This window comes from Henckelia pumila, chromosome 2 (genome assembly GCF_033568475.1).
Source record: "Henckelia pumila isolate YLH828 chromosome 2, ASM3356847v2, whole genome shotgun sequence".
Taxonomy (NCBI): domain Eukaryota; kingdom Viridiplantae; phylum Streptophyta; class Magnoliopsida; order Lamiales; family Gesneriaceae; genus Henckelia; species Henckelia pumila.
In genome coordinates this window covers 61,723,795-61,749,790 of record NC_133121.1, presented here as the reverse complement: position 1 = coordinate 61,749,790, position 25,996 = coordinate 61,723,795, and the positions used below count along the sequence as shown (strand labels likewise).

Below are 25,996 nucleotides of genomic sequence, written 5' to 3'. Positions count from 1 at the left end.
TAGAATTTAAATCAAAACTCTAAAAATTCTCAAATTAAATATTTCCGAATTAAAATTAAATAATCTCGGATTAAATCAAATAATCCCGGTCCTTACATTTCTCCCACTCTAAGACATGAGTTCGTCCTTGAATCCATAAGCAATATGTATAAGTAGTCTGTATATACACAAGATAAAGAAATAACAGAAACTGAAAAAGAACTCACATCAATGGAATAGATAGGGAAATTTCTGTCTTATGTCATCTTCAGTTTCCCATGTCGCTTCTTCAACTCCATGCCGACTCCATTGAATCTTCATCAATGGAATGGTTTTGGTTTGGAGTTGTTTTTCCTTTCGATCAAGAATCTGAATCGGCTTCTCAAAATAGCTAAGAGTTTCATCGAGTTCTGCTTCATCGACTTGGATAATATGAGATAAATCAGGCTGATACTTCCTCAGCATCAATACATGGAAAACATCATGAATACCAGATACAACTGGAGGCAATGCAAGTCGATAAGCTAGATCGCCTATCCTTTCTAGAATCTCATACGGTCCAATAAAATGCCGATACAACTTCCCTCGCTTACCAAATCAAACAGTACCCCTGAAAGGTGAAATTTTCAAGAATACTCTGTCTCCCAGCTCAAAACTCAAAGGTCGACGTCTCACATTCGCATACTTTGCCTGTCTGTCTTAAGCTGTCTTCATTCGCTTTTGAATGAGTTTCACTTTGTCAGTCATCTCTCTAATCATATCAGGACCAATCTCAGGTACCTCTATAACATCATCCCAGTACAACGGTGATCTGCACTTCCTACTATACAATGCTTCAAATGGAGCCATCTCAATACTAGTTTGATAACTGTTGTTATACGAGAACTCCACGAGTGGTAACGAATCTTGCAAGTTTGTACTCAGATCAAGTACTAAAGCTCTCAGAATATCCTCAAGAGTTTGAATCATTCGTTCTAATTGTCCGTCAGTTTGAGGATGATAAGCAGTTTCAAATGTAAACGTGTACCTAAAGCTTGTTGTAGGCTATGCCAAAAGTGAGATGTCAATCGAGGATCTCTATCAGATATGATAGACTTTGGCACTCCGTGCAATCTTACCACTTCCTTAACATATAAATCTTCCATCTGATCATGTCGATATGTCATTCGTATGGAATAAAGCACGCTGATTTTGTCAACCTATCAATGATCACCCAAACCGCATCACAACCTCGGGATGATCGTGGTAACTTCGTCACAAAGTCCATAGAAATTTGATCTCATTTCCATTCCGGAATTGACAAACTCTGTAACAGACCACCAGGATTTTTTCTCTCTGCCTTCACCTGTTGAAAATTCATGCGTTTAGATACGTATTCAGCGACATCTGATTTCATCTGTTTCCACCAGTAATGATTCTTCAAATCACTATATATTTTCCTGCCACCAGGATGAATATTGTATCCACTGCAATGCGCTTCTTTCAATATCTGCTGTTTTAGGTCAGAAACATTTGGAACAACAAGTCGGTTATTCACATATAAGATATCATCAGTACTGACCTTATATTCAGATTGATGTCCAGACATAACCATTTCAAATAATTTCTGAATACCCTGATCTTCTTTCTGTGTATCCTTGATTCGAATCAACAATTCAGGCTCAGCCTGAATCGCACAAACTTGAATAGGCCTCATATATGTCTCAAATATTAATCTAGAAATGTAACAATCTTCAATCAGATGAGATACACCTATAGTAGATAAGGACAAAGCACATACCTTCCTACTTAGGGCATCTGCAGTAACATTTGATTTCCCTGGATAATATTTGATTTCGCAATCAAAGTCCTTCAACAAATCTAATCATCTTCGTTGTCTCATGTTCAATTCAGATTGTGTAAACAGATATTTCAGACTTTTATGATCAGAATAAATTTCGAACTTCTCACCGTACAAATAATGGCGCCAAATCTTCAATTCAAATACGATGGCTGCCAATTCAAGATCATGAATTGGATATCTCGTCTCATGTGGCTTCAACTATCTCAAAGCATAAGCAACAACATGATATCGCTGCATCAGCACACATCCTAGTCCCCTGTGAGAAGAATCACAATAAAGAGTAAAATAACCAGTACCTGAAGGAATAGTCAAGACTGGTGCACTTGTTAGCCTCTTTTTTAGTTCGATAAAACTATCTTCACAAGCCTCAGTCCAAATATACGGTGCATTCTTCTGTGTGAGTTGAGTAATAGGTTTGGCAATACTCGAAATTTTTTTGATAAAGCGACGATAATAACTTGCTAAACCCATAAAACTCCGTATCTCTGGTACAAATGTCGGTCGAGGCCAACTGTTCTCAAATGGTCAGTATGATCACATAGGTTCTTGGAATAGATCAGAATATCCTCAATAAATATGATAAAGAAATCATCAAGATATTTCTGAAACACTCGATTCATAAGACCCATAAATACCACTGGAGCATTCGTCAAACCAAACGATATTACAATGAATTCAAAGTGACCATACCTCGTTCAAAAATCAGTTTTTTGATACATCTTCATCTCTTACTCTCAATTGATGGTAGCCGGATCTCAAATCAATCTTCGAATATACCGAAGAACCCAGTAACGGATCAAACAAATCATCAATTCGAGGTAAAGGATAATGATTCTTTACCGTCTCTTTGTTCAGTTGTCAGTAGTCGAGGCACAATATAATTGTTCCTTCCTTCTTTCGTACAAAAAGTATCGGTGCGCCCCAAGGAGATACACTCGGTCTAATGTATCCTTTGGCCAATAGATCTTCCAACTGTTCTTTCAACTCTTTTAGTTTAACTGGTGCCATTCGATAAGGTGCTTTCGAAATAGGTTGCGTACCTGGCATCAGTTCAATGTTGATGTCTATCTCTCAAAATGGTGGCAATCCTGGAATCTCATCAGGAAAGACATCAGGGAATTCAATAACCACTGGAAAATCAGCCAATTTAGGGCTAGTTTTCGTCACATCTACTGCATATACAAGAAATCCGTCTGCTCTTTTCTGCAATAAACATGTCATGGAGAGAGCAGATATCAAAGGAATACGAGATTTTGAACCTTTACGATAAAATCTCCATTCTTCAGCCATCTCAGGTTTGAACTGTACAACCTTCTGAACACAATCAACTGTAACTCTTTACTTGGTTAACATGTCGATGTCAATAATACAATCAAAGTCGGACAAACCAAGCACAATACAGTCTATTTCAATATCATTACCATCATATTGCAATGTACAATTTCTTACTCATTTCATAAACACAATACCTTTTCCCAAAGGTGATGAAATAGACACAATAGCAGATAACGATTCAATAGGTAATGAATGCAATAACGCAAATTGTTCAGAAATAAAGGTATGAGAAGCTCATGTATCAACTAGCACATAAGCAGGATAACCTCAAAGAAAACAAGTACCTGCTATCACATCATCAGGTGAGGCCTATGCCTGTTCCTCAGTCAAAGCAAACACTCGAGCTTGCTGTCTCGGAGGTTGACTCACGGTCTGACTTCCTCCTTGTCTACCTTGTTGCTGAGTCTGTGGTTGGAATGAATGAACAGAAGATTCCTGTCTCTCAGATTTAGCCATTGATCTCGATGATCCTGCACCTTGTGAACCTCCAACACCACGCTGTGGGCAGACTCTCAAAAAATGTCCGGTCGGATTATATATATGACAACTGCCAAACACTCCTCGACACTGGTCGCTGGCATGCATACCTCCACACTTGGTATAGTACACCTCAAAACCACTAGACTTTTGTCCAGCTCTAAATTGTTTGGATCCACTTGAGCTTGATGAACTACCTCCAGAACGTTTAAACTGTTTTTCTTTCCCCTTAAAGAAATTCTTCTTACCACTGCTGCTACCTCATCCTTCAAATCGAGGCGGTGTTGGAATTTGCGGCTGTTCTTGGGGTTGTCTCACTGGTGATGGCATAAAAGGTGGTACTCGTTGTCTTAGTAACCCAGCTTCAGCCCCCTTTGCACGATTAAGAGCATCGGCAAAGTTGTTCAGTCGTCCCCCATTCACTAAAGTAAAAACATCTGGATTCAACCCATTAGTGAACTGGTCAGCTTGAGCTTCATCACTGTCTGCTATATGGGGAGCAAATTTCAGCAGACTCGTAAATTTGGCAACATACTATTCAATGTTCAATTGCCCTTGCTGCAAGCTAGCAAATTCTGCTCCTTTTTCCTTTCTATAAGACACTGGGAAGAATCGTTGATAGAAAGCAGTTTTAAAAACAGACCATGTAATGACCGTACCTCGATGATCTAGTGCTCTTTGTGTTGCTATCCACCAACCTTTTGCAACTTCGTGTAGTTGTTATATAACAAGTTTGACTCGACGATCATCCGCATAGTCAAGGGATTCAAACAACTCTTCAATATCCTCAAGCCAACTCTCACATTCCACAGAAATCTCAGTTCCTTTCAGTGTTGGCAGTTAAAACAACTGAAAGAATTTCAACAATGTTTCCATTGGAGTAGCAGTCATATCCCCCATATCTCTTGAAGTAATACCTTGTTCAGTTCTAGGAATTCTGTTGCCTGTGGCACTGTCGGTTCTACTCTCGGTGCTATCACTGCCTGTTCTGGAAAAGGAACTGTAGTCTGTCTAGTCTCTGGTCTTCGAGGCATATCTTATTATCAAACAGATTAGTACACAATTCAATCTCAGATATAACAAATTTGTTTCAGTCGTCCTCTGATTAGCACGATAATGCCTTCTCAAGAGATCGAGTTCTGATTCAGTCTCAGTCAAGACATGATTCCAATCAAATCAGATAAGCAGATAGCATGCAATTCTTAAAGTTTTAAATCGGTTCAGATAGTAAACATGATTCAAGAATAAATAAATAAACAGATAGACTCGATCTACTCTGTTCATTCTAGTTCAGTCCAAGAACTTACTTCGCTCTGATACCATCTGTTGTGGGGCCTCAGGTTGATAATCTCATTCTTAGGGCAATTAGTAATTAAAAATCATTAATTAAACAAGTAAGGAAGAAGATCAAACAAGTTTTTTTTTCATATAGGGCTGCGCTCGGGCGGTCATAAACCGCCGCCTGAGAGCCCCTCCCTAACCCAACTCTCGGGTTGGGGATTTTTGAGCTGCGCTCGGTATGCCAAAAAGAGCAGATCGGGCTCAGCTCTGGGCAGCTTCCTAATCTGTTTTTCAGCAGCAAAATTTGATCCTTCCAACTCATTCCAAAACATGTTTTACAAGTCTAGAACATGTATAAATACAAAGAACAAGATCAACACATGTTTTTAACAAATTGATACATCAAACTAACAGTTTGGAATCCAACAAAGACATGAAACTACACAAGTGTTCATCCACTTCTCAAGAACAATACTCACAATTGTTTTCTAACATGCTTGCTAGGACTAAGTACACTTCGATTCAGCTATAAACAACCCAAGTCCACGTCTAATCTTCTCTCATGAGCTACCTTCATCGACTTTGGCCAGCTCCTGCCCCATTTGTCGTCATGCACACATACAAAATAAGACAACAGCCGGATAACTCCGGTGAGAATACAATTCTCAGTATAATCAACATATACATGCGTTAAACAAATTCATATCAACTCTAAATATTTCGACTCAAGAATAGAGTTAATGCATATATAAATAATTGATTCATATCAGACTCATTGCCATCAAGCTTCGTATATGATCTTGACATGGATATCCATCTATCGTCGTCTCATCAGACTCGAAAAAAAGGTCCATCTGACCTTGGCATAAGAATCAATTCATATCTCATATCATATCATATCAAATAAAGATTCACTACCTGAAATGGATCGAAAACATCAATAATATACACACAAACGATAAACAAGTATGTGGTTTTTGCGGAATAACTCAAGAAGCGTCATTCTTGAGTATTAAATTATTGACTCTCGATGTTATCTTATACATTCTCGTTTTGTCGACTCGTGCGGCTTCATTTCTGAAACACGACAATAAGAACACATATATCAAACTCTAACCAACTTCCCAACTCAATCATCATTCAATCTTCACAATCAAACAACTTCAAACCTAGCTCAACTTCTTCTTCGGTTCGAAATCGAACTTCTCGAGTTTGTCAATCTCTTAACAAGCTGAAACAAGATGATCATAAGCTCAATATATCAGCAACAACTCAATGAATACTTCAGCTCAATCACACAATATCAAAAACAGCTTCAAATCATAACCGACGGCGTAACGATTAAAAATCGGTAATCGAACGATATCGAATCCGTTATATCCTTCATACAACTTCATATACATGTTATACCAGCAATAAATCACCATAAATCATCATACCAGCAGCTATAAAAATCAAACCACAAGCTGGAAAGCATAATAAACTCATACCACGCTCGTTCTTCGATTCGGTTTCGAATATACAACACATAAAAGCTCAAGAACATATATCCATGTTCGATTATGATTTCTCCCAACATCACCATCTCAATACATGCTGGAAAATAAAGATACTTACATCAGATCAAAGATCTTGTTGCAAGGATCGCAACGTTATTTCCATAATTGAAATCGGATAATCGGATCAAAACATACGGAGATTTGAAATTCAAATTCAACTAAAGAAGATGATGTTCTCGTCTTAAAATTCTGAAGGAAATATGCAAAGTACACGTACAAAGGCTGACTCATCCATGTAAGAAGTGAATATCTTCTATCTTAATTGCAATTTAATCCCTATAACATCAAAAATTGCAAAATAGTCCTCGGCTCTCTTTTTCATTCAATTTCAATCCTAAATAATTTAAGAATATTAGAATTTAAATCTAAACTCTAAAAATTCTCAAATTAAATATTTCTGAATTAAAATTAAATATCTCAAATTAAATCAAATAATTCCGAGCCTTGCAAGAAATGAGAGACAATACATACAATATATCTCATATTTCTTGACTAATTGACTAGTCAAAGTCAAAACTGAAATTTAGTCCATGCTCAAAATTAAAAACTGAAATTCAGTCCCTAAATTTCTAAAACTCAAAATTTAAATCCAAAATACCATAAATTCTTAAATTAAATATTTTTGGGGCATTACACTGCTGGATCAAGAAATGCAGGTGTCACCCTCCTGATGAAGAAGCACAACCTCAACAAGATCCATATCCTCTTCTGCACCCCTTAAAACTAGGCGTCAAAAACACTTGATGAGTTTTTTCATGCAACATTTATCTCACAAATCGAATCTAAGAATATTAATGAAGCTATAGAAGATGCAAGCTAGATAGAAGCCATGAAAGAGAAACTCAACCAGTTTGAACGCATGGGGTGAACCATTGCTATTTGTGAAGAAAAAGGATGACACTCTTTGTTTATGCATTTATTACAGGGATTTGAACAAGGTAACTATCAAGAAAAAATATCCACTCCCTAGAATTGATTATTTATTTGATTAACTGCAAGGGCTACTATATTTTTCGAGATTGATCTGCGTTTTGGTTATCATCTGTTGAAAATAAAGAATGATAATGTTTCAAAAATTGCATTCTGAACCAGGCGAAAATTATGAATTTCTTGTAATGCCATTTGGGCTTACTAATACACTAGCCGCTTTTATGGATTTAATGAATAGAATCTTCAAGCCATTTTGGACAAGTTTGTGTTTGTTTTCATAGGTGATATTCTTATCTTTTCATGAACTTCAGAAGAACACCAAGAACATCTGAGATTGGTATTGAAAACTTTGAAGGATAAACAATTGTATGCAAAATAAAAGAAATGTGAAATTTGGCTGGAACAGGTGTCGTTCTTGGTCATATAATTGCAAAGAAAATAGAGTCTTTGGACCCAAGTAAAATTAAAGTTGTTAATAACTAGCCTAGACCAACCAATGTTTCAAAAGTATGTAGTTTTCTTGGTTTACTTGGTTATTATCGTCGATTTATAGCTGTATTTTCAAAGATATCATTTTCATTAACCTCTTTGACAAAAAAAATGTGAAGTTTGTTTAGAATGAGATATGTGATCAAATTTTCCAAGAGCTGAAAGTTTAATTAACATCAACACCTGTAATTTCAATTCCAGAAGGAACAGGAGGATTCATAGTGTACAATGATGTTTCTAAACATGGGCTAGGTTTGGTATTGATGCAAAATGGAAAGGTTATCACCTATGCCTCACGACAGCTGAAAGAGTATGAAAATAAATACCCAACACGTGATACTGAATTGAATGTTGTTGTGTTTGCATTAAAAATATAGATGACTTATTTATACGGTGAAAAAATGTGAGATTTACACATAACACAGAAGCCTCAAATAATTTTTCACATATAAGGAGCTGGAGATAGCTTGATTTTTGGCAGAATGTCTGATGTGACAATAGGTAAAGACTAAAAATCAACGACCAGAAGGATTGTTGAAGCCACTGGCTATTCTTGAAAGGAAATGGAAACACATAACAATTAATTTTGTTGTTGTTCTTTCCAAGACTTCGAAAGGGTAAAATTCCATTTGGGTGATTGCACACCGTTTAACCAAATCGGTTCATTTTCTTCCAATGATTTCCACATATAGTATGAAAAAATATGCAGAGGATTACATAAAGTAAAATGTCATATTACATGGAATTTTTGTATCTATTATATCTAATCGTGATCCTAAGTTCACCTAAAAATTTTGGAAAAGTTAGCATTATGCCATGGGAATAAGATTATCCTTTAGTATAACTTTTCACCCTCAAACATATGGGAAATCAGAGCGAATTATTCAGATATTGGAAGATAAGTTGGGGCCTGCCTATTGATTTATTGGGAATTTGGGATAGTAAATTGCCTTTTAAAGAATTTACTTAAAATAATAGTTATTAGTCCACCATTGGGATGGAACCGTATGAAGCACGGTATGACCGAAAATGTAGATATCTTGTACATTGGGATGAAGTTGGAGAAAGGAAATTGAAGTCCAGAATTGGTTCAACATACAGTAAAATTAGTCACAAAACTACGTGAAAAAATGCAAACTGCACAAAGTCGCCAGAAAAGTTATGCGGATGTTCGGCATTGGAAGTTGGAATTTCAAGTTGGTGACCATGTTTTTTTTTAAAGATATCACCATTGAAAGACATTCTAGGATTTGGTAAGAAAGAAAAATTAATGTAGTAACCCGTATCCTAAATTTATGATTAAGTGATTTTAAACATGTTAGAAAGTGACATATAATTTTAAAAGTGTCAAAACATATTTAAGGATTCATTATTTGGTGAAAATAAGTGGAAAATCATATCCGTAATGTCCAAAAATGGTAGGAGGGGCTTTGGGGGTCTCAGACAGTCCAAAAATAGCCAAACGAGTTAGGAAGGACCGAAGCTGATCGGAGCGTCGGAACTAGAACGGCGCAACGATCCTGAGAACGGACGCAACGATCTGTGAGCTGTACAGGTGTCCTTGATGAGGTCAGCAAGATGACGTCAACAGTGATGTCATGGCCAGAACGGATGCTACGTTCGTGCAAACGAACGCAACGTTATAGGTCACGGACGGGTGTGCGGTTTGCATGGAATTGGATCAACACATGATAGGACAGGTGGAGAATGGATGCAACAAACCCCAACAAATGCAACTTTCTTCGTCTATAAATATGGGGGAGATGGCTCATTTCCAATGCTCAGAATTCCTCTCCTTCACCCATATGGCTCTATTTTAGGTCTTTTGGGTACTTTTATTTTAGAGTTGGAGTAGGAAGTATATTTTAGTATAGTCAGACAATGTATGACATAGGAGCAGAGTTGTGCCCGAGTTGTGGTGCAGCAGCAGGAGTGGTACTGCAGTGGGGAGTGGTCTCCATCAGTGGGCTAACGACTGACGCAGGTATAGTTTTGGCTTCCTAAAAATATTTAGGAGTATGAAATAGATTAGTTAAGGATTTTAGAGCTTAATTAATGATGCATGAGTATTTGCATTGTAGAGCTGATGATAGGCTTGGAACCTAGAGTGGGACTGCTAGGACTGCCTTAGAAAGGTACGTAAGTACTGACTGAGATGGCCAGCATGATATATGATATATGTGTTGTATGATTATGTGTTATGTGTTTCCCATGTTTTTACGGCTTTAGCACATGCATGATTTTTACACTAGACTGCATCTGGTATGATGTGAGTCATGACAGTTTCCATCGGTGATGAGTTACTCCTTATGGATTCGTGTCTAGTGACGCTCAACCCCTGGTTTTGCTATCACTAGGAGCGACCACGAAGGTTGAGTAGAAGGTATAGTTGATAGAGGAATATACGAGTACCCCGCGAAGTCGCTCTCTTAGAACGATACTGTATATTCATGGTGCTCTGAGATTATTTTTTTTAACCCTTGTTTTAATGTCATTTATGTGTTGCATATATTTTATATATCATTGCTTCCGTACTGAGCATATTCGCTCACGTCCAGTATTCTATTTGTGTCTGGACACCCCATTTGACAGGGCAAGTACAGGTGCAGGTTGTGCGCCCAAAGACTCGGAGGAGTCACTGACCAGGGAGAAGACAACAGGGTTAGCTGTTAAGTTTTATTTGGTATTAAGACTTATTCGATTTGTTTGTATATCAAATTTATTTAACCGGTTGTATTCTGCCGATCAGCTTTTATTTAACTCTTCCACAGTGAATTAATTGATTTATTTAATTGCATGCTTAAATATGCTCTAACACTGATTAGGTAGTGGATTCGGGTTGAATCGCTATATTTATTGGTATCAGAGCTGCATGCAATGAGACTCGGGATATAGTATTAAGACTTTGGGTTATCCTTGTAGGGTTGATGAGATCGTAAAAGAAATAATGATGAAGCGATTAGGTTGCCCGAAGACTATCATCATCGGCAGGATTTTTAAAGATTTGGCTTATGGGATTCTAGCAAGTGCGGACAGGAGCGAAGAAACGTGTCCGAGTTTTTGAGATTTCTACTCATGTGTATCCTAGCTTTGGATCATAGTACCAGATGCTAGAGATAGTGGTAGAGGATTGGTTGGGACACACTTGATGCTTGCATCTATACCGTTCGGCCATGATGAAACACCTCTGAAGATTCTCCACTCGTAGTTGGAGAGATTGTCAGTAAGATCTTGCGTTTAACAGATCATTTCGGATGTATTCGTGTAGATCTTTAAGAGATATGGGGAGATTGAGAAAATATACTCTACTAGCATCCTTATATCGATGCTCGGAAAATAAAGTAGATACCTCAAGATCAAGATGTGCATTACAATACAGACATGTTTTAAATATTGTATTTTGTTGTAAACAGTATTTCAGTTGTAATGAATCATCAGACTCCGGTTGTATCATTTCAAGTTATTGGATGTACATTTTCATTGTGATTTGGATACTGAACTTGTATTACATGGAATTGTAATAAAGGAATTGTACATAACTTGAAACGATGATACATGTATTATTTTGAGATTAATCTAGTGATTAGTTTATTAGTGTTCAACGATCATAATGATGTAGGATGAGGACAATCTCATAGAGTAGAACAATCTCTCCGCAGATGCCCTTGCTCGCCATAGATAAAACAAGAACCAGATGCTCTCCGACATGATGCTGTAGGATGCTTCCCACCACAGTGAGTACAAAGATCATCTTTCTTCTTCTTCTTAAATTAGAACATACCTCGTGAACCACGAGAACCAGAAGAAGTAGTAGTAGAAGAAGACGTAGTACCAGACTGCACAACAGATTGAGCTCTAGGCCCAAATAATCCACCAGTTTGTACTGACATCATCAGTAGTACCCGCCTATTGCTGTTCTCCACTTGCCGACACCGATTAACCAGAGTCTCGTATGATGTCGGATCATCACAAACAACAGCCTGTGAATAGATATCCTGATTAAGACCTTTCAGAAAAATATCATACTTGGACGCATCACTCTCATTGATATGGGGACTGTAAGGTAGCAGATCAGTGAATCGCTGCTGGTATTCATCAATATTCATAGATCCCTGCCTCAGCATCAACAACTCCATAGATCGTGCCTGACGGACAGCTAGAGGAAAATATAATTTCTGAAACTGCTGACGAAAATCCTCCTAAGTCACCCTTCCTCTTTCAGTACACGTCTGAGCATCCTTTGCGTCCCACCATAATCATGCACGTCCATCTAGAACAAACTCTAGAACCTCCATCTTCTGCTCCTCAGTACACTCGAAAGCTCAAAAAGAACTTTCGATCTTGGCCATCCAGTTTCTTGCCTCCTCGGGATTCTCGCCTCCCATCAAGGGTTTCGGTCCTACTTGCATAAATTTATTGATAGAATAGCGACGTCTACCCTCGTGGTGATGACAATGCCTATCCTCATGATGATGGCGATGAGGATGACCTCCCGCCTGGCCAACACTGCCATGGCTCTCATTGTAGTACCTAAAATCCAATCTACTAATTCGCATATATTAAATTAAATAAATATTATGGTTATTATTTTTAAGTTTAATTTATTTAAATTTTTTATTTGAATTATGTGTTATTAGAATATCATTTATTTATTCAAATGATTTCATTGTGCAACGTATTTATTTTAAATATTTTAAAGGTATAAGCTTACTTATTTAAATGATTTTAATTAATTGTTTAGTTTATTCATTTAAATGATTTTAAATGTCTAGCTTATTTAGTTAAATTCTTTTATATGTCCAAATCATTTTAAAAGTTTTTATACTTTTTGTGTATTTATTTAAATTAATTTTGGAACGTTCGTCTAGTTGTTTAAATTATTTTAATCGCTCTGATATTATTTAAATATTTCATTTATTGTAGTGACATCAAAATATTTAAAGTGTTGATTTTAATTCCTAAGATAGTGCCTAAAATTCTTTTTTTTAATAATTATGATTTTAATTGCTTGGAGTTAATTTCTTAAGTTTCCTTTAAAGCGTAAGTGCTCAAATATTTTAAGTTCTTTATTATTGAAATTTTGGAGACAGTGTGAAAGAGTGGGTGCCCGGTTAGCCAACTTGTGGCTAAGGGCTTTTATGACTCTATGTAAAACAATCTTTTGTTTAATATAATTTACACTTTTATAATGGCATTGACTTTATCTTTCTTCATAATGTTATATTATGATATACTATTGTTGTTTTGATAAAGACCTTGAATATACTATAGTGTATGTAAGATGTGGTAGCACATGGGGATGGCTATCATGAAACACATCTTATAGTCACTGTATATTCTAAACTGTTTCTAGTCAATTGAGACGTCCGCAAATAAGGATAAGGATCGCTCGAGATTGAGACTAGCATTTGCGATGCCGAGTACCACGTTTCATTGGTATGGAACATAGAGATGTTCAAAGCATGCAAATGGATATTCATATGATGAATGATCGAACTACCCTATCCGAACTTTCCAAGTGGTTATCACTTATCGAGTGGATAAAGTCCGCGGTTTTGGTTGTACACCATTAGTCCTTATTACTTGAAACATCATTGAGACTCTATATGCTAGTACTGTACTTTGACTCTTTTACCGACTCTATTGGGGTCATCAGGTGTTGGGATTGGGTACAGTTACGACACATATAGGAGTCGATGCTTTGTTGTCAAGGATTCACCACATACTTGCGAGTGTGGATATCCTATGCGATCTGAGGAGATATTAGTGTGACGAATCTCTGGCCAGAGTACATGATGTGTTTTAGGTTAATGGGTTATCCTAGTAACACATGCGATGTCACTATTTGATCTCCAAGATGTTATGCATAGTTATCGAATCTCGAACGACTCTCGATATACCAATGGTTGTTGATTCGATCGGGATATATGGATGAAGGGACCGTACTGTACGCTAACCAAAATCTACTGGTTCTTGCAGGCACTATCAGTAATACCTAGGGAATCATGGGGCGATGTTGCTAGGCGCTCTTACCATGATTCGATGGGTAAGTCGGAAATTGTGGTTCCGAGTCACAAGGAGTTGTGAGCCCACGGCTAGCTGTATTCCTGAACCATTGAGGGTTACACAAGTAATGGATTACTAAAACCCCGTAGAGATAGTTAAATTTAAAAAGTTAAATTTAATGAAAGAGAAGTTGGACTTCTTAACTAAAGGGAGTGGAATTTCCTAAAATGATATAGGGATGGACATTTTTGGAAATCACTGAATTCGGATTCAGAAAAATTGTCTTGAGTCAAAAAGATGCAGAAATGGTTTCTGTGCACATTGGTGAAATCAGTTTATCAATCGGAGTCACGATGAATTTTATATTAATTTCTATAACAACAGGCTTGGCTTGTTGGGCTTAAGTTATGGATTGTGGGCTTTAAGGAGTTAGAGTCCTGATACAATTCTAACTAGAAATTATCTATAAATAGGACTGCAGTGTTCGAAAATTGTGTGTGATTTTCAGTCTTGAATTTTCGAAAATCAGTCTAGATTATTCAAGAGGATTTTCGAAATCCTCTCTCCCTTTCGGAGAAAATTCGGTCTTCTGATTTTTGTGAAAAATTACAATCCGGATTAACAGATCATATCTGTTTATTCTCTACGCAAACTTCTGATTGATTTCTAGTGCAGTCAATCAGAGGGTTTTGTTTTCTATTCGTGGACCTGATTGAAGAAACGTTCGTTCATCAGTTCCGGGGATATACAACAAGAGCAGATTAAATTCTGTTGGTGTCCATAATCTCGCTTCGAGATTTTAAGGTAAAATATTTAATTGTGATTATTTATTTTACTTACACAAATTTAATCGTAAAAGTTTTGATACCCAGATATGGAATCGTTCCATATTAATAAAATAAAATTTTTAAACTTCTGCTGCACCGGGTATCAATTCTAATTGATTTGAACACCGATTTCCAACAGTGGTATCAGAGCCAGGTTGCTCAGATCAAACGATTAAATTAATCGATTGTACAAAATTTTTAAGCCTCGGTTTTTGAAACAAAACAAATTTTTAAAAATCAAAATTTTGACGGGCAAAACACGGGCAGCGATCGGATCGCTGCCTGGGGCAGCGACGGGCTGCCCAGGATAGTCCCGGGCAGCCCAAAAAATTAAAATTTTATTTTTTAAAAAAATTTTGAATTTTTGAAATTCTAGTGTTTGATCCGATCGAAAATTGTTTTTGATTAGATCACGAGGCATCGGATCGAATTGTTCGAGTCCGAAATTTTTATAATTGATTTTTGGATAAATTTGTATTTTTGGAAAATTTATAAATTTTATCCGTTAAATTATATTTTATAAAATTAATTATTTTGGTACAATTGATGATAAGATATGATCTTATGGATGGATAAGATAAAATATGATTATATCTTTTAATTATGATGCCATTGCATGTTTATCCAATTATTTAATTATTGAATTAATTAATGGATAAAGGATGATCGATTGCCATGACCAATGGTGTAGGTGTATGTTAGGTGATTTACATTTGTCTTATTGTTGTTGGTGTTTATTAATGGGCTTGGTTTATAGCCCAATATGATTGTCATATGTAATAAAAGTGGGCCTGGTTTATGGCCCGTCTCCACCCCTAAAAATGTATCCCATATTTGTCATTGAAATTTATTGTAAATTTATTAGACTTAGTGGGAGACAAAGATTCGAAAAAATGTAAATTTGAAGCACAATGTAATAGGATTGTATTGCATACTTACATTTCACCTAGGATTGGACTTAGACTCGTGATTGGCAACCACGGGTCGATTAGTTAATGGGATCGACCATCCTTAAATAATATATGATATTATTGATGTATGCATGTTTAGACAAAATTGTATGAATCCCGCAAGCATACATAAATTGCATGATGAGACAAATTTTCAAAATTAAAAATCCCTCATTTTAAATATGATTTAAAATTGATATCAAGATTAATAAAAGGAAATTTAAATATTGTTTAAATATTTCTACCTTCCATCAACGATCAATGTATGAGATGCTACCCGCGGATACGGTCCGGCTCATATTATTGGGGGGGCCCGTTCGTCGAAAAGTTGTACATTGGATCGACACATGTTGTAAGTTGGGTGGAACTCCCATGGGATTGGCTCATATTATTGGGGGATCCACATGGCGACCGTCCATCACAACTTAATATTGATGGGTTATCTTGACGTGTCACAATAAACGGCGTCATATTATTGGGCCCTTATTGAACATGAGGTAAAAACATGGGGGTTACTTTGGAAGTAATTGGGCTCTACCTTTTGAAAATTATGGTTGGCTGATATTATTCGGGATCATGATTTGTCAATTGGACTCCATGTTCTCTCTAAGGAAAACAGTTTCCCGTTTTCACTAGAGGGTAGTGAAATCGTTAAAATAGTGGGAGTGTAATTCATAAAATAAAATTCGCCATATTTTATGTCTTAGTAAATTAATTAAACAAATCACTGATTATTGTCTATTTCCTCTTCAGTATTATATTACGATGAATCCACGCAATCCACTGTTTTCAATTCTCGAACAAAACAAATTGACTGGCGCAAACTATACGGAATGGTTCCGTAAGTTGAAAATTATTCTAAACTCGGAGAAAATTTTCTACGTGTTAGGAAAGAATCCTCCAAAGGAAGAACCGGCTAATATAAGTCCGAAAGAATTGGCAAAACTTGATCAATGGTGGGACCATGATATCAAGGCTAAATGCTATATGCAAGCTTCAATGTCTGATGAACTCCAGAGGCGATTTGAGGATGCCGTGAATGCTGCTGACATACACGTGCACCTCAAGGAACTTTTTGGAGCTCAGTCAAGGTCGGAGAGGTATGCCACCGTCAGAGAGCTCATGACGAGCCGCATGCGAGATGGGACTTCGGTCCGTGAGCATGGGGTGCGCATGATTGGGCTCATTGAAAAGTTGGTAACACTCGACTTGACTTTGGAGCATGAACTTAGCGCGGACTTGTTGCTTCTATCACTTCCTTCATCGTTTGACGGTTTTGTGATGAACTTCAATATGAACAAGATAGAGGCCACCCTTGAAGAGATGGTCAATATGCTTGTCACATATGAAGCCACACTAAAGAAGGATAAACCGGTACTCTTGGTTGGCTCCTCTTCTAACTCTAAGAAAGGACCAAGTGTAAAGGGTAAGAAACGTTCTGCCCCGCCCAAGAAGATTGTACCAAATAAGAAGGGAAAGGCCAAGGCTTCAATTGGAATAAAAGATGAAAACGTTTGCCATTACTGCAAGAACCCCGGTCATTGGAAACGTAACTGCAAGGAATACTTCGAACAGTTGCGAACTGCAAAGGGTATGTTTTACATTGAAATAAATGTTTCACTTAATACTTCTTCTTGGGTATTGGATACCGGATGTGGATCTCACATCTGCAATGATTTGCAGGTGATGACAAGAAGTCATAAGCTAAGGATGGGTGAGACCCAGCTAAGGCTCGGGAATGGTCCTAGAGTCGAAGCCAAAGCTATAGGAGACATTTATTTGGTTTTGCAGAACAATTTTAAGTTATTTTTGAGAGATTTTTTATATGTTTCGGATTTGGTCAAAAACATTATATCTATTTCTATGCTTGATATGGTTTTTCTCGCAATTTTGTAAATGGGATTTGCAATATTTACAAGAATGAATGTTTGATTGGAAATGGACAACTTGAAAACGATCTATATAGCTTAAAATTAAAAGGCGTTCCAATTAATTATGTTGATAAACCGATAACAACAATTAAAAGGAAGGACGATAGTCAAAACCCGGCAAACCTTTGGCATGCTAGGCTAGGTCATATTTCCTCAAGGAGGATGAACAAGCTAGTGGGAGAGGGCATGTTTGATATGTCTGATATTAACTCTCTACCTACTTGTGAGTCCTGCTTAAAGGGAAAAATGACTAAATCTCCTTTCAATGGGAAACCTGAGCGTAGTCAAAATCTGTTGGATTTGATCCATACAGATGTTTGCGGTCCATTTAGGATTGGTACTAAATGTGGCAACACCTACTTCATTACCTTTACTGATGATCATTCTAGGTATGGGTATTTATATTTAATGAAATATAAGTCTCAAGCATTTGAAAGGTTCAAAGAATTCAAGGCTGAAGTAGAAAACAAACTAGGTAAAAGAATTAAGGCACTTCGATCGGATCGAGGTGGAGAATACTTAAGTACTGAGTTTTTGGACTATCTAAAAGAGAATGGGATTCTCTCTCAGTGGACTCCTCCTATGACACCTCAGCTTAATGGTGTTTCGGAGCGTCGCAATCGAACTTTGTTGGACATGGTTCGATCCATGATGAGCTTCATTGAGCTCCCACCTTCGTTTTGGGGCTACGCTCTTGAAACAGCGGTATTGTTGTTAAACAACGTCCACACTAAAGCAGTAAATAAAACACCATACGAGTTATGGAATGGCAAAGCTCCTAAGTATTCGTACTTGAGGATTTGGGGATGTCCTGCTTACGTGAAGCAGACAGTGGGAGATAAATTGGATAGTCGATCCACTTTATGTTATTTTGTAGGGTATCCAAAGAATTCAATCGGATATTATTTCTATCATCCTGCTGAAACAAAAGTACTGTTTGTTTCAAGGAATGCCACCTTCTTGGAGAAGGAGTTCTTATTGGATAAGAAAGGCAAGATGATGGAACTCAAAGAAATTCGAGAAGAACCCGAGATACAAAATAGCGATCCTACACCTCAAGAATCATCACAAGACACGCCTATTACTAGGAGATCCGAGAGGACTTCTAGGCCTCCTATTAGATATGGTCTTCTTCTTGAAGGGGATCAAAGTGAACCCGTCATTGGATGTGATCCAAGAAACTTCAAGGAAACAATTTCTGATGCGGATTCGAATTTATGGCTTGAAGCTATGCAATCGGAAATAGACTCGATGCATTCTAACCAAGTTTGGTCTTTAGTAGATCCTCCCGATGGAATTGTTCCAATTGGGTGCAAATGGATCTACAAGAGAAAGCTTGGGCCTGATGGAAAGGTATTGACCTACAAGGCACGATTGGTGGCAAAAGGTTATACTCAAAGACAAGGAGTTGACTATGATGAAACCTTTTCACCAGTCGCAATGTTCAAGTCCATAAGAATCCTTATTGCCATAGCAGCATGGTATGACTATGAGATATGGCAAATGGATGTAAAGATTGCATTTCTTAATGGAAACATTAAGGAAGAGATCTATATGACGCAGCCTAAGGGATACACATCCATGGGAAGAGAGCATAAGGTATGCAAGCTTCAGAGATCAATCTATGGTCTCAAACAAGCATCAAGAAGTTGGAACCAGAAATTTGATGAAACGATAAAGGATTTTGGTCTTATCAAGAACCCGAAGGAACCATGCGTGTACAAGAAAGTAGTTAAGAATGCGGTAACATTCTTAGTACTTTATGTTGATGACATCCTAATCATGGGGAATGATGTAGGGATGTTGCAGTCAACAAAGATATGGTTATCAGGTAGATTCTCGATGAAGGATTTGGGTGAGGCATCCTATATTCTAGGAATTCAGATCTATAGAGATAGATCTAAAAGAATGATAGGACTCACTCAATCAACCTACATCGACACCATATTGAAAAGGTTTTCTATGGATGAGTCCAAGAGAGGACATCTACCTATGTGTCATGGAGTTTCTCTATCCAAGTCTATGTGTCCCAAGACTGACGAAGAGATAGAGAAGATGACACACGTGCCATATGCGTCAGCCATAGGTAGTATCATGTATGGGATGATAACTACCAGACCGGATGTGGCCTATGTGTTGGAGAACGCGGCGATCAGATCAATCAGAATTGATACCCGGTGCAGCGGAAGTTTAAAAATTTTATATGGAACGATTCCATAATGGGTATCAAAACTTTACGATTAAATTGTGTGTGTAAAAATTAAATAACAATTATATATTTTTACCTCCAATCTCGAATCGAGATTATGGACACCAACATATTGCTCTGCTCTTGTTGTATATCCCTGGAACTGATGGACGAACTGTTCTTCAATCAGGTCCACGAACGGATAATTAATCCCTCTGATAGATTGCACTAGAAAATCTATCAGAAGTTTCTACGAAGAGAATTAACGAATTTGATCCGTTAAACCAGACTGTAATTCAAAATTCACAGGCTGGATTTTCCTGAGCAGAGGGGAAGGGGGCGGCCACTGTTAGAGAAAATACTTAGGGTTTTCGAAAATTTGTGACCTGTTGTGTATAATTTATGTACTGCAATAACTTATTTATAATGTAGGCCGCTAACAGCTTAGGGCCCATTAGTCATAAGTTCAAGCCCGACAAGCAAAACCCGCATGTTCAGAAATTAATATAAAATTCATCATGACTCCGATTGATAAACCGATTTCACCAATGTGCACAGAAACCATTTCTGCACCTTTTAAAGTCAAGATAAATTTTTCTGAATCCGAATTCAGTGGTTTCCAAAAATGCCCATCCCTATGTCATTTTAGGAAATCTTACTCCTCTACTCATAATTAAGAAGTCCAACTTCTTTGTTCATTAAATTTAACTCTTTAAATTTAACTATCTCAACGGGGATCAAAAATCCATTACTCTGTGTGACCCTCAATGGTTCAGGGATACAGCTAGCCGTGGGCTCACAACTCCTTGTGACTCGGAACAACAATTTCCTACTTGCCCATCGAATCATGGTAAGAGCGCCTAGCAACATCGCTCCATGATCCTAGGTATCACTGATAGTGCCTGCAAGAACCAATAGATTTTGGTTAGCGTACAGTACGGTCCCTTCATCCATATATCCCGATTGAATCAACAACCATTGGTAAATCGAGAGTCGTTCGAGATTCGATAACTATGCAATACAACTTGAAGATCAAATAGTGACATCGCATGTGTTACTAAGAAACCATTTCTTAAAACACATCATGTACTCTGGCCAGAGATTCGTCACACTAATATCTCCTCAGATCGCATAGGATATCCACACTCGCAAGTATGTGGTGAATCCTTGACAACAAAGCATCGACTCCTATATGTGTTGTAACTGTACCCAATCCCGACACCTGATGACCCCAATAGAGTTGGTAAACGAGTCAAAGCACAGTACTAGCATATAAAGTCTCAATGATGTTTCAAGTAGTAAGGACTAATGGTGTACAACCAAAACCGCGGACTTTATCCACTCGATAAGTGATAACCACTTGGAAAGTCCGGATAGGGTAGTTCGATCATTCATCGTATGAATATCCATTTGCATGCTTCGAACATCTCTATGTTCCTTACCAATAAAACGTGGTACTTTGCATCACAAATGCTAGTCTCAAACTCGAGCGATCCTTATCCTTATTATCGGACGGCTCAATCGACTAGGAACAGTTTAGAATACACAGTGACTATAAGATGTGTTTCATGATAGACATCTCCATGTTCTACCACATCTTACATACACTATAGTATATTCAAGGTCTTTATCAAAACAACAATAGTATATCACAATATAACAATATGAAGAAAGATAAAGTCATTGCCATTAATAAAAGTGTAAATTATATTAAACAAAAGATTGTTTATACAAAGAGTCATCAAAGCCCTTAGCCACAAGTTGGCTCACCGGGCACCCACTCTTTCACTATGCTCTGAGCGTCACGAGCAGATACCAAGCCAATCCCAGTCAAATGCATTGGAAAGCCGTGAAGGATATTCTTAAGTACTTGCGAAGGACTAAGAATTTGTTCATGGTTTATGGAGGGAGAGAATTGAAGTTGGAAGGCTATACCGACTATAGCTTCCAATGTGATGTGGATGACTTGAAATCAACCTCTGGATTTGTATTCGTGCTCAATGGTGGTGCTGTCTCTTGGAAGAGTTCCAAGCAGGACACCACAGCGGATTCCACCACTGAGGCAGAATACATTGCAGCATCAGCTGCTGCTAAAGAGGCGGTTTGGATAAGGAAATTCATCCAAGAGTTGGGTGTAATTCCTGAAGCTGTTGGTCCAGTCCCGGTGTACTGTGACAACACGGGTGCCGTTGCTCAGGCAAAGGAACCAAGGTCTCATCAGAAGTCCAAACACGTACTAAGGAAATACCACATCATCCGGGAGATCGTAGAAAGAGGAGACATCAGTGTCGAGAGAGTGGCCTCTACAGACAATATCGCTGATCTGCTTACTAAGCCCTTGCTAGGACCATTGTTTGACAAACATCGCGAAGCAATGAGATTACGTAGTATGACTAGTTGGCTTTAGGGCAAGTGGGAGATTGAAAGAGTGGGTGCACGGTTAGCCAACTTGTGGCTAAGGGCTTTTATGACTCTATGTAAAACAATCTTTTGTTTAATATAATTTACACTTTTATAATGGCATTGACTTTATCTTTCTTCATAATGTTATATTATGATATACTATTGTTGTGTTTGATAAAGACCTTGAATATACTATAGTGTATGTAAGATGTGGTAGCACATGGGGATGGCTATCATGAAACACATCTTATAGTCACTGTATATTCTAAACTGTTCCTAGTCAATTGAGCCGTCCGCAAATAAGGATAAGGATCGCTCGAGATTGAGACTAGCATTTGCGATGCCGAGTACCACATTTCATTGGTATGGAACATAGAGATGTTCAAAGCATGCAAATGGATATTCATATGATGAATGATCGAACTACCCTATCCGGACATTCCAAGTGGTTATCACTTATCGAGTGGATAAAGTCCGCGGTTTTGGTTGTACACCATTAGTCCTTATTACTTGAAACATCATTGAGACTCTATATGCTAGTACTGTACTTTGACTCGTTTACCGACTCTATTGGGGTCATCAGGTGTTGGGATTGGGTACAGTTACGACACATATAGGACTCGATGCTTTGTTGTCAAGGATTCACCACATACTTGCGAGTGTGGATATCCTATGCGATCTGAGGAGATATTAGTGTGACGAATCTCTGGCCAGAGTACATGATGTGTTTTAGGTTAATGGGTTATCCTAGTAACACATGCGATGTCACTATTTGATCTCCAAGATGTTATGCATAGTTATCGAATCTCGAACGACTCTCGATATACCAATGATTGTTGATTCGATCGGGATATATGGATGAAGGGACCGTACTGTACGCTAACCAAAATCTACTGGTTCTTGCAGGCACTATCAGTAATACCTAGGGAATCATGGGGCGATGTTGCTAGGCGCTCTTACCATGATTCGATGGGTAAGTCGGAAATTGTGGTTCCGAGTCACAAGGAGTTGTGAGCCCATGGCTAGCTGTATTCCTGAACCATTGAGTGTTACACAAGTAATGGATTACTAAAACCCCGTAGAGATAGTTAAATTTAAAAAGTTAAATTTAATGAAAGAGAAGTTGGACTTCTTAACTAAAGGGAGTGGAATTTCCTAAAATGATATAGGGATGGACATTTTTGGAAATCACTGAATTCGAATTCAGAAAAATTGTCTTGAGTCAAAAAGATGCAGAAATGGTTTCTGTGCACATTGGTGAAATCAGTTTATCAATCGGAGTCACGATGAATTTTATATTAATTTCTATAACAACAGGCTTGGCTTGTTGGGCTTAAGTTATGGATTGTGGGCTTTAAGGAGTTAGAGTCCTGATACAATTCTAACTAGAAATTATCTATAAATAGGACTGCAGTGTTCGAAAATTGTGTGTGATTTTCAGTCTTGAATTTTCGAAAATCAGTCTAGATTATTCAAGAGGATTTTCGAAATCCTCTCTCCCTTTCGGAGAAAATTCGGTCTTCTGATTTTTGTGAAAAATTACAATCCGGATTAACAGATCATATCTGTTTATTCTCTACGCAAACTTCTGATTGATTTCTAGTGCAGTCAATCAGAGGGTTTTGTTTTCTATTCGTGGACCTGATTGAAGAAACGTTCGTTCATCAGTTCCGGGGATATACAACAAGAGCAGATTAAATTCTGTTGGTGTCCATAATCTCGCTTCGAGATTTTAAGGTAAAATATTTAATTGTGATTATTTATTTTACTTACACAAATTTAATCGTAAAAGTTTTGATACTCAGATATGGAATCGTACCATATTAATAAAATAAAATTTTTAAACTTTCGCTGCACCGGGTATCAATTCTAATTGATCTGAACACCGATTTCCAACACAGTGGCTTTCGGTTCTGGCATATGGCGAAGGTGGATTTTTGGCAGTAAATTCCATGAATTTCTATTTTGAAAGTTTAGTAGGGAGGTAAGAGGAAAATTTAGGAGGGAATTCAAAAGTTAGAAATTTCCGGGTATCAGAAATCATTTTTTTAGTATTGCAATATTGGGCTTATTCTTTGACTTTTTTGAAAATTAGAATTTTCATAAACCCGGATTAGTAAAACCCAATTTAATATTTTGATTAGGGGTTTTAAACTTAGGAATTTTATTAGTGTAAGTTAGTAGGAAAAGTTATACTATAAGTTGTACTTTTAAAAAATGCACACACACCTCTTCAAGCTATGGCTTGATTATGGACTCCAATAGATTAAATCTGCTCTTGTTGTAAATCCCAGGAACTGATGACTACTCGATAAATCTCCGGAATTAGGTCCACGAACAGAAAACTGAAACCCTCTGATTGATTGCACTAGAAATCAATCAGATGTTTATCGAAGAGATTAAACAGATTTGATCTGTCAATTCAGAATGTAATTTTTCAGAAAAATCACAGACTGAATTTTCTCAAAAATGAGAAGAGGATTTTCGAAAAACCCTCTAGAATATATTTCAGTATTTTCGAAAATTGCAAGATGGAATTAATGTTCTGTTTTCGAAAACTACACATATATTTATATATAATTTCTAGACTGGATTAAGTTATATCTCTATTAGGACTCTAACTCCTTAGTGCTCATAATCCATAACTTAAGCCCAACAAGTCAAGCCCATTGTTATAAAAATTAATATAAAATTCATTATGACTCCGATTGATAAACCGATTTCACCAATGTGCACAGAAACCATTTCTGCACCTTTTAAAGTCAAGATAATTTTTTTGAATCCGAATTCAGTGATTTCCAAAAATGCCCATCCTTATGTCATTTTAGGAAATTCCACTTCCTTTAGTTAAGAAGTCAACTTCTCTTTCATTAAATTTAACTCTTTAAATTTAACTATCTCAACGGGGATTAGTAATCCATTACTTATGTGACCCTCAATGGTTCAGGGATACAGCTAGCCGTGGGCTCACAACTCCTTGTGACTCGAAACAACAATTTTCGAATTACCCATCGAATCATGGTAAGAGCGCCTAGCAACATCGCCCCATGATTCCCTAGGTATCTCTGATAGTGCCTGCAAGAACCAGTAGGTTTTGGTTAGCGTACAGTACGGTCCCTTCATCCATATATCTCGATCGAATCAACAACCATTAGTACATCGAGAGTCGTTCGAGATTCGATAACTATGCAATGCATCTTGAAGATCAAATAGTGACATCGCATGTGCTACTAGGAAACCAAGTAACCTAAATCACATCGAGTACTTTGGCCAGAGATTTGTCACACTAATATCTCCTCAGATCGCATAGGATATCCACACTCGCAAGCGTGTGGTGAATCCTTGACAACAAAGCATCGACTACTATATGTGTCGTAACTGTACCCAATCCCGACACCTGATGACCCTCTTAGAGTCGGTAAACGAGTCAAAGTATAGTACTAGCATATAGAGTCTCCATGATGTTTCAAGTAGTAAAGACTAATGGTGTACAACCAAAACCGCAGACTTATCCACTCAATTAATAATAACCACTTGGAAAGTCCGAATAGGGTAGTTCAATCATTCATCATATGAATATCCATTTGCATGCTTTGAACATCTCTATGTTCCATACCAATGAAACGTGGTACTCAACATCGCAAATGCTAGTCTCAATCTCGAGCGATCCTTATCCTTATTTGCGGACGGCTCAATTGACTATGAACTATTTAGAATATACAGTGACTATAAGATGTGTTTCATGATAGTGATCTCTCTTTATTCACTATCTCATCTTACTTACACTATAGTATATTC

The 25,996-nt window shown here is 37.4% G+C and overlaps 1 protein-coding gene across 1 annotated transcript; it reads right to left on the bottom strand.

The window, feature by feature from the left end:
* Positions 1-207: 207 nt before the first annotated feature.
* LOC140877682 (uncharacterized) lies at positions 208-1,675 on the bottom strand. Its single transcript, XM_073281236.1, has 2 exons — positions 1,285-1,675; positions 208-479 (listed from the first exon to the last, which is right to left on the bottom strand). Exons 1-2 carry the CDS (start codon positions 1,673-1,675, stop codon positions 208-210), a joined length of 663 nt encoding a protein of 220 aa, XP_073137337.1.
* Between the last annotated feature and the right edge of the window lie 24,321 nt (positions 1,676-25,996).

Excerpts from the sequence above, each read along its gene's own strand:
- LOC140877682 (XM_073281236.1), bottom strand. The coding sequence starts at position 1,675 with ATGAGGCCTATTCAAGTTTGTGCGATTCAGGCTGAGCCTGAATTGTTG. Across the intron at positions 480-1,284 it reads TCCTGGTGGTCTGTTACAGA|TTGTATCTGGTATTCATGAT; the intron begins GTTTGTCAATTC and ends CATTGCCTCCAG.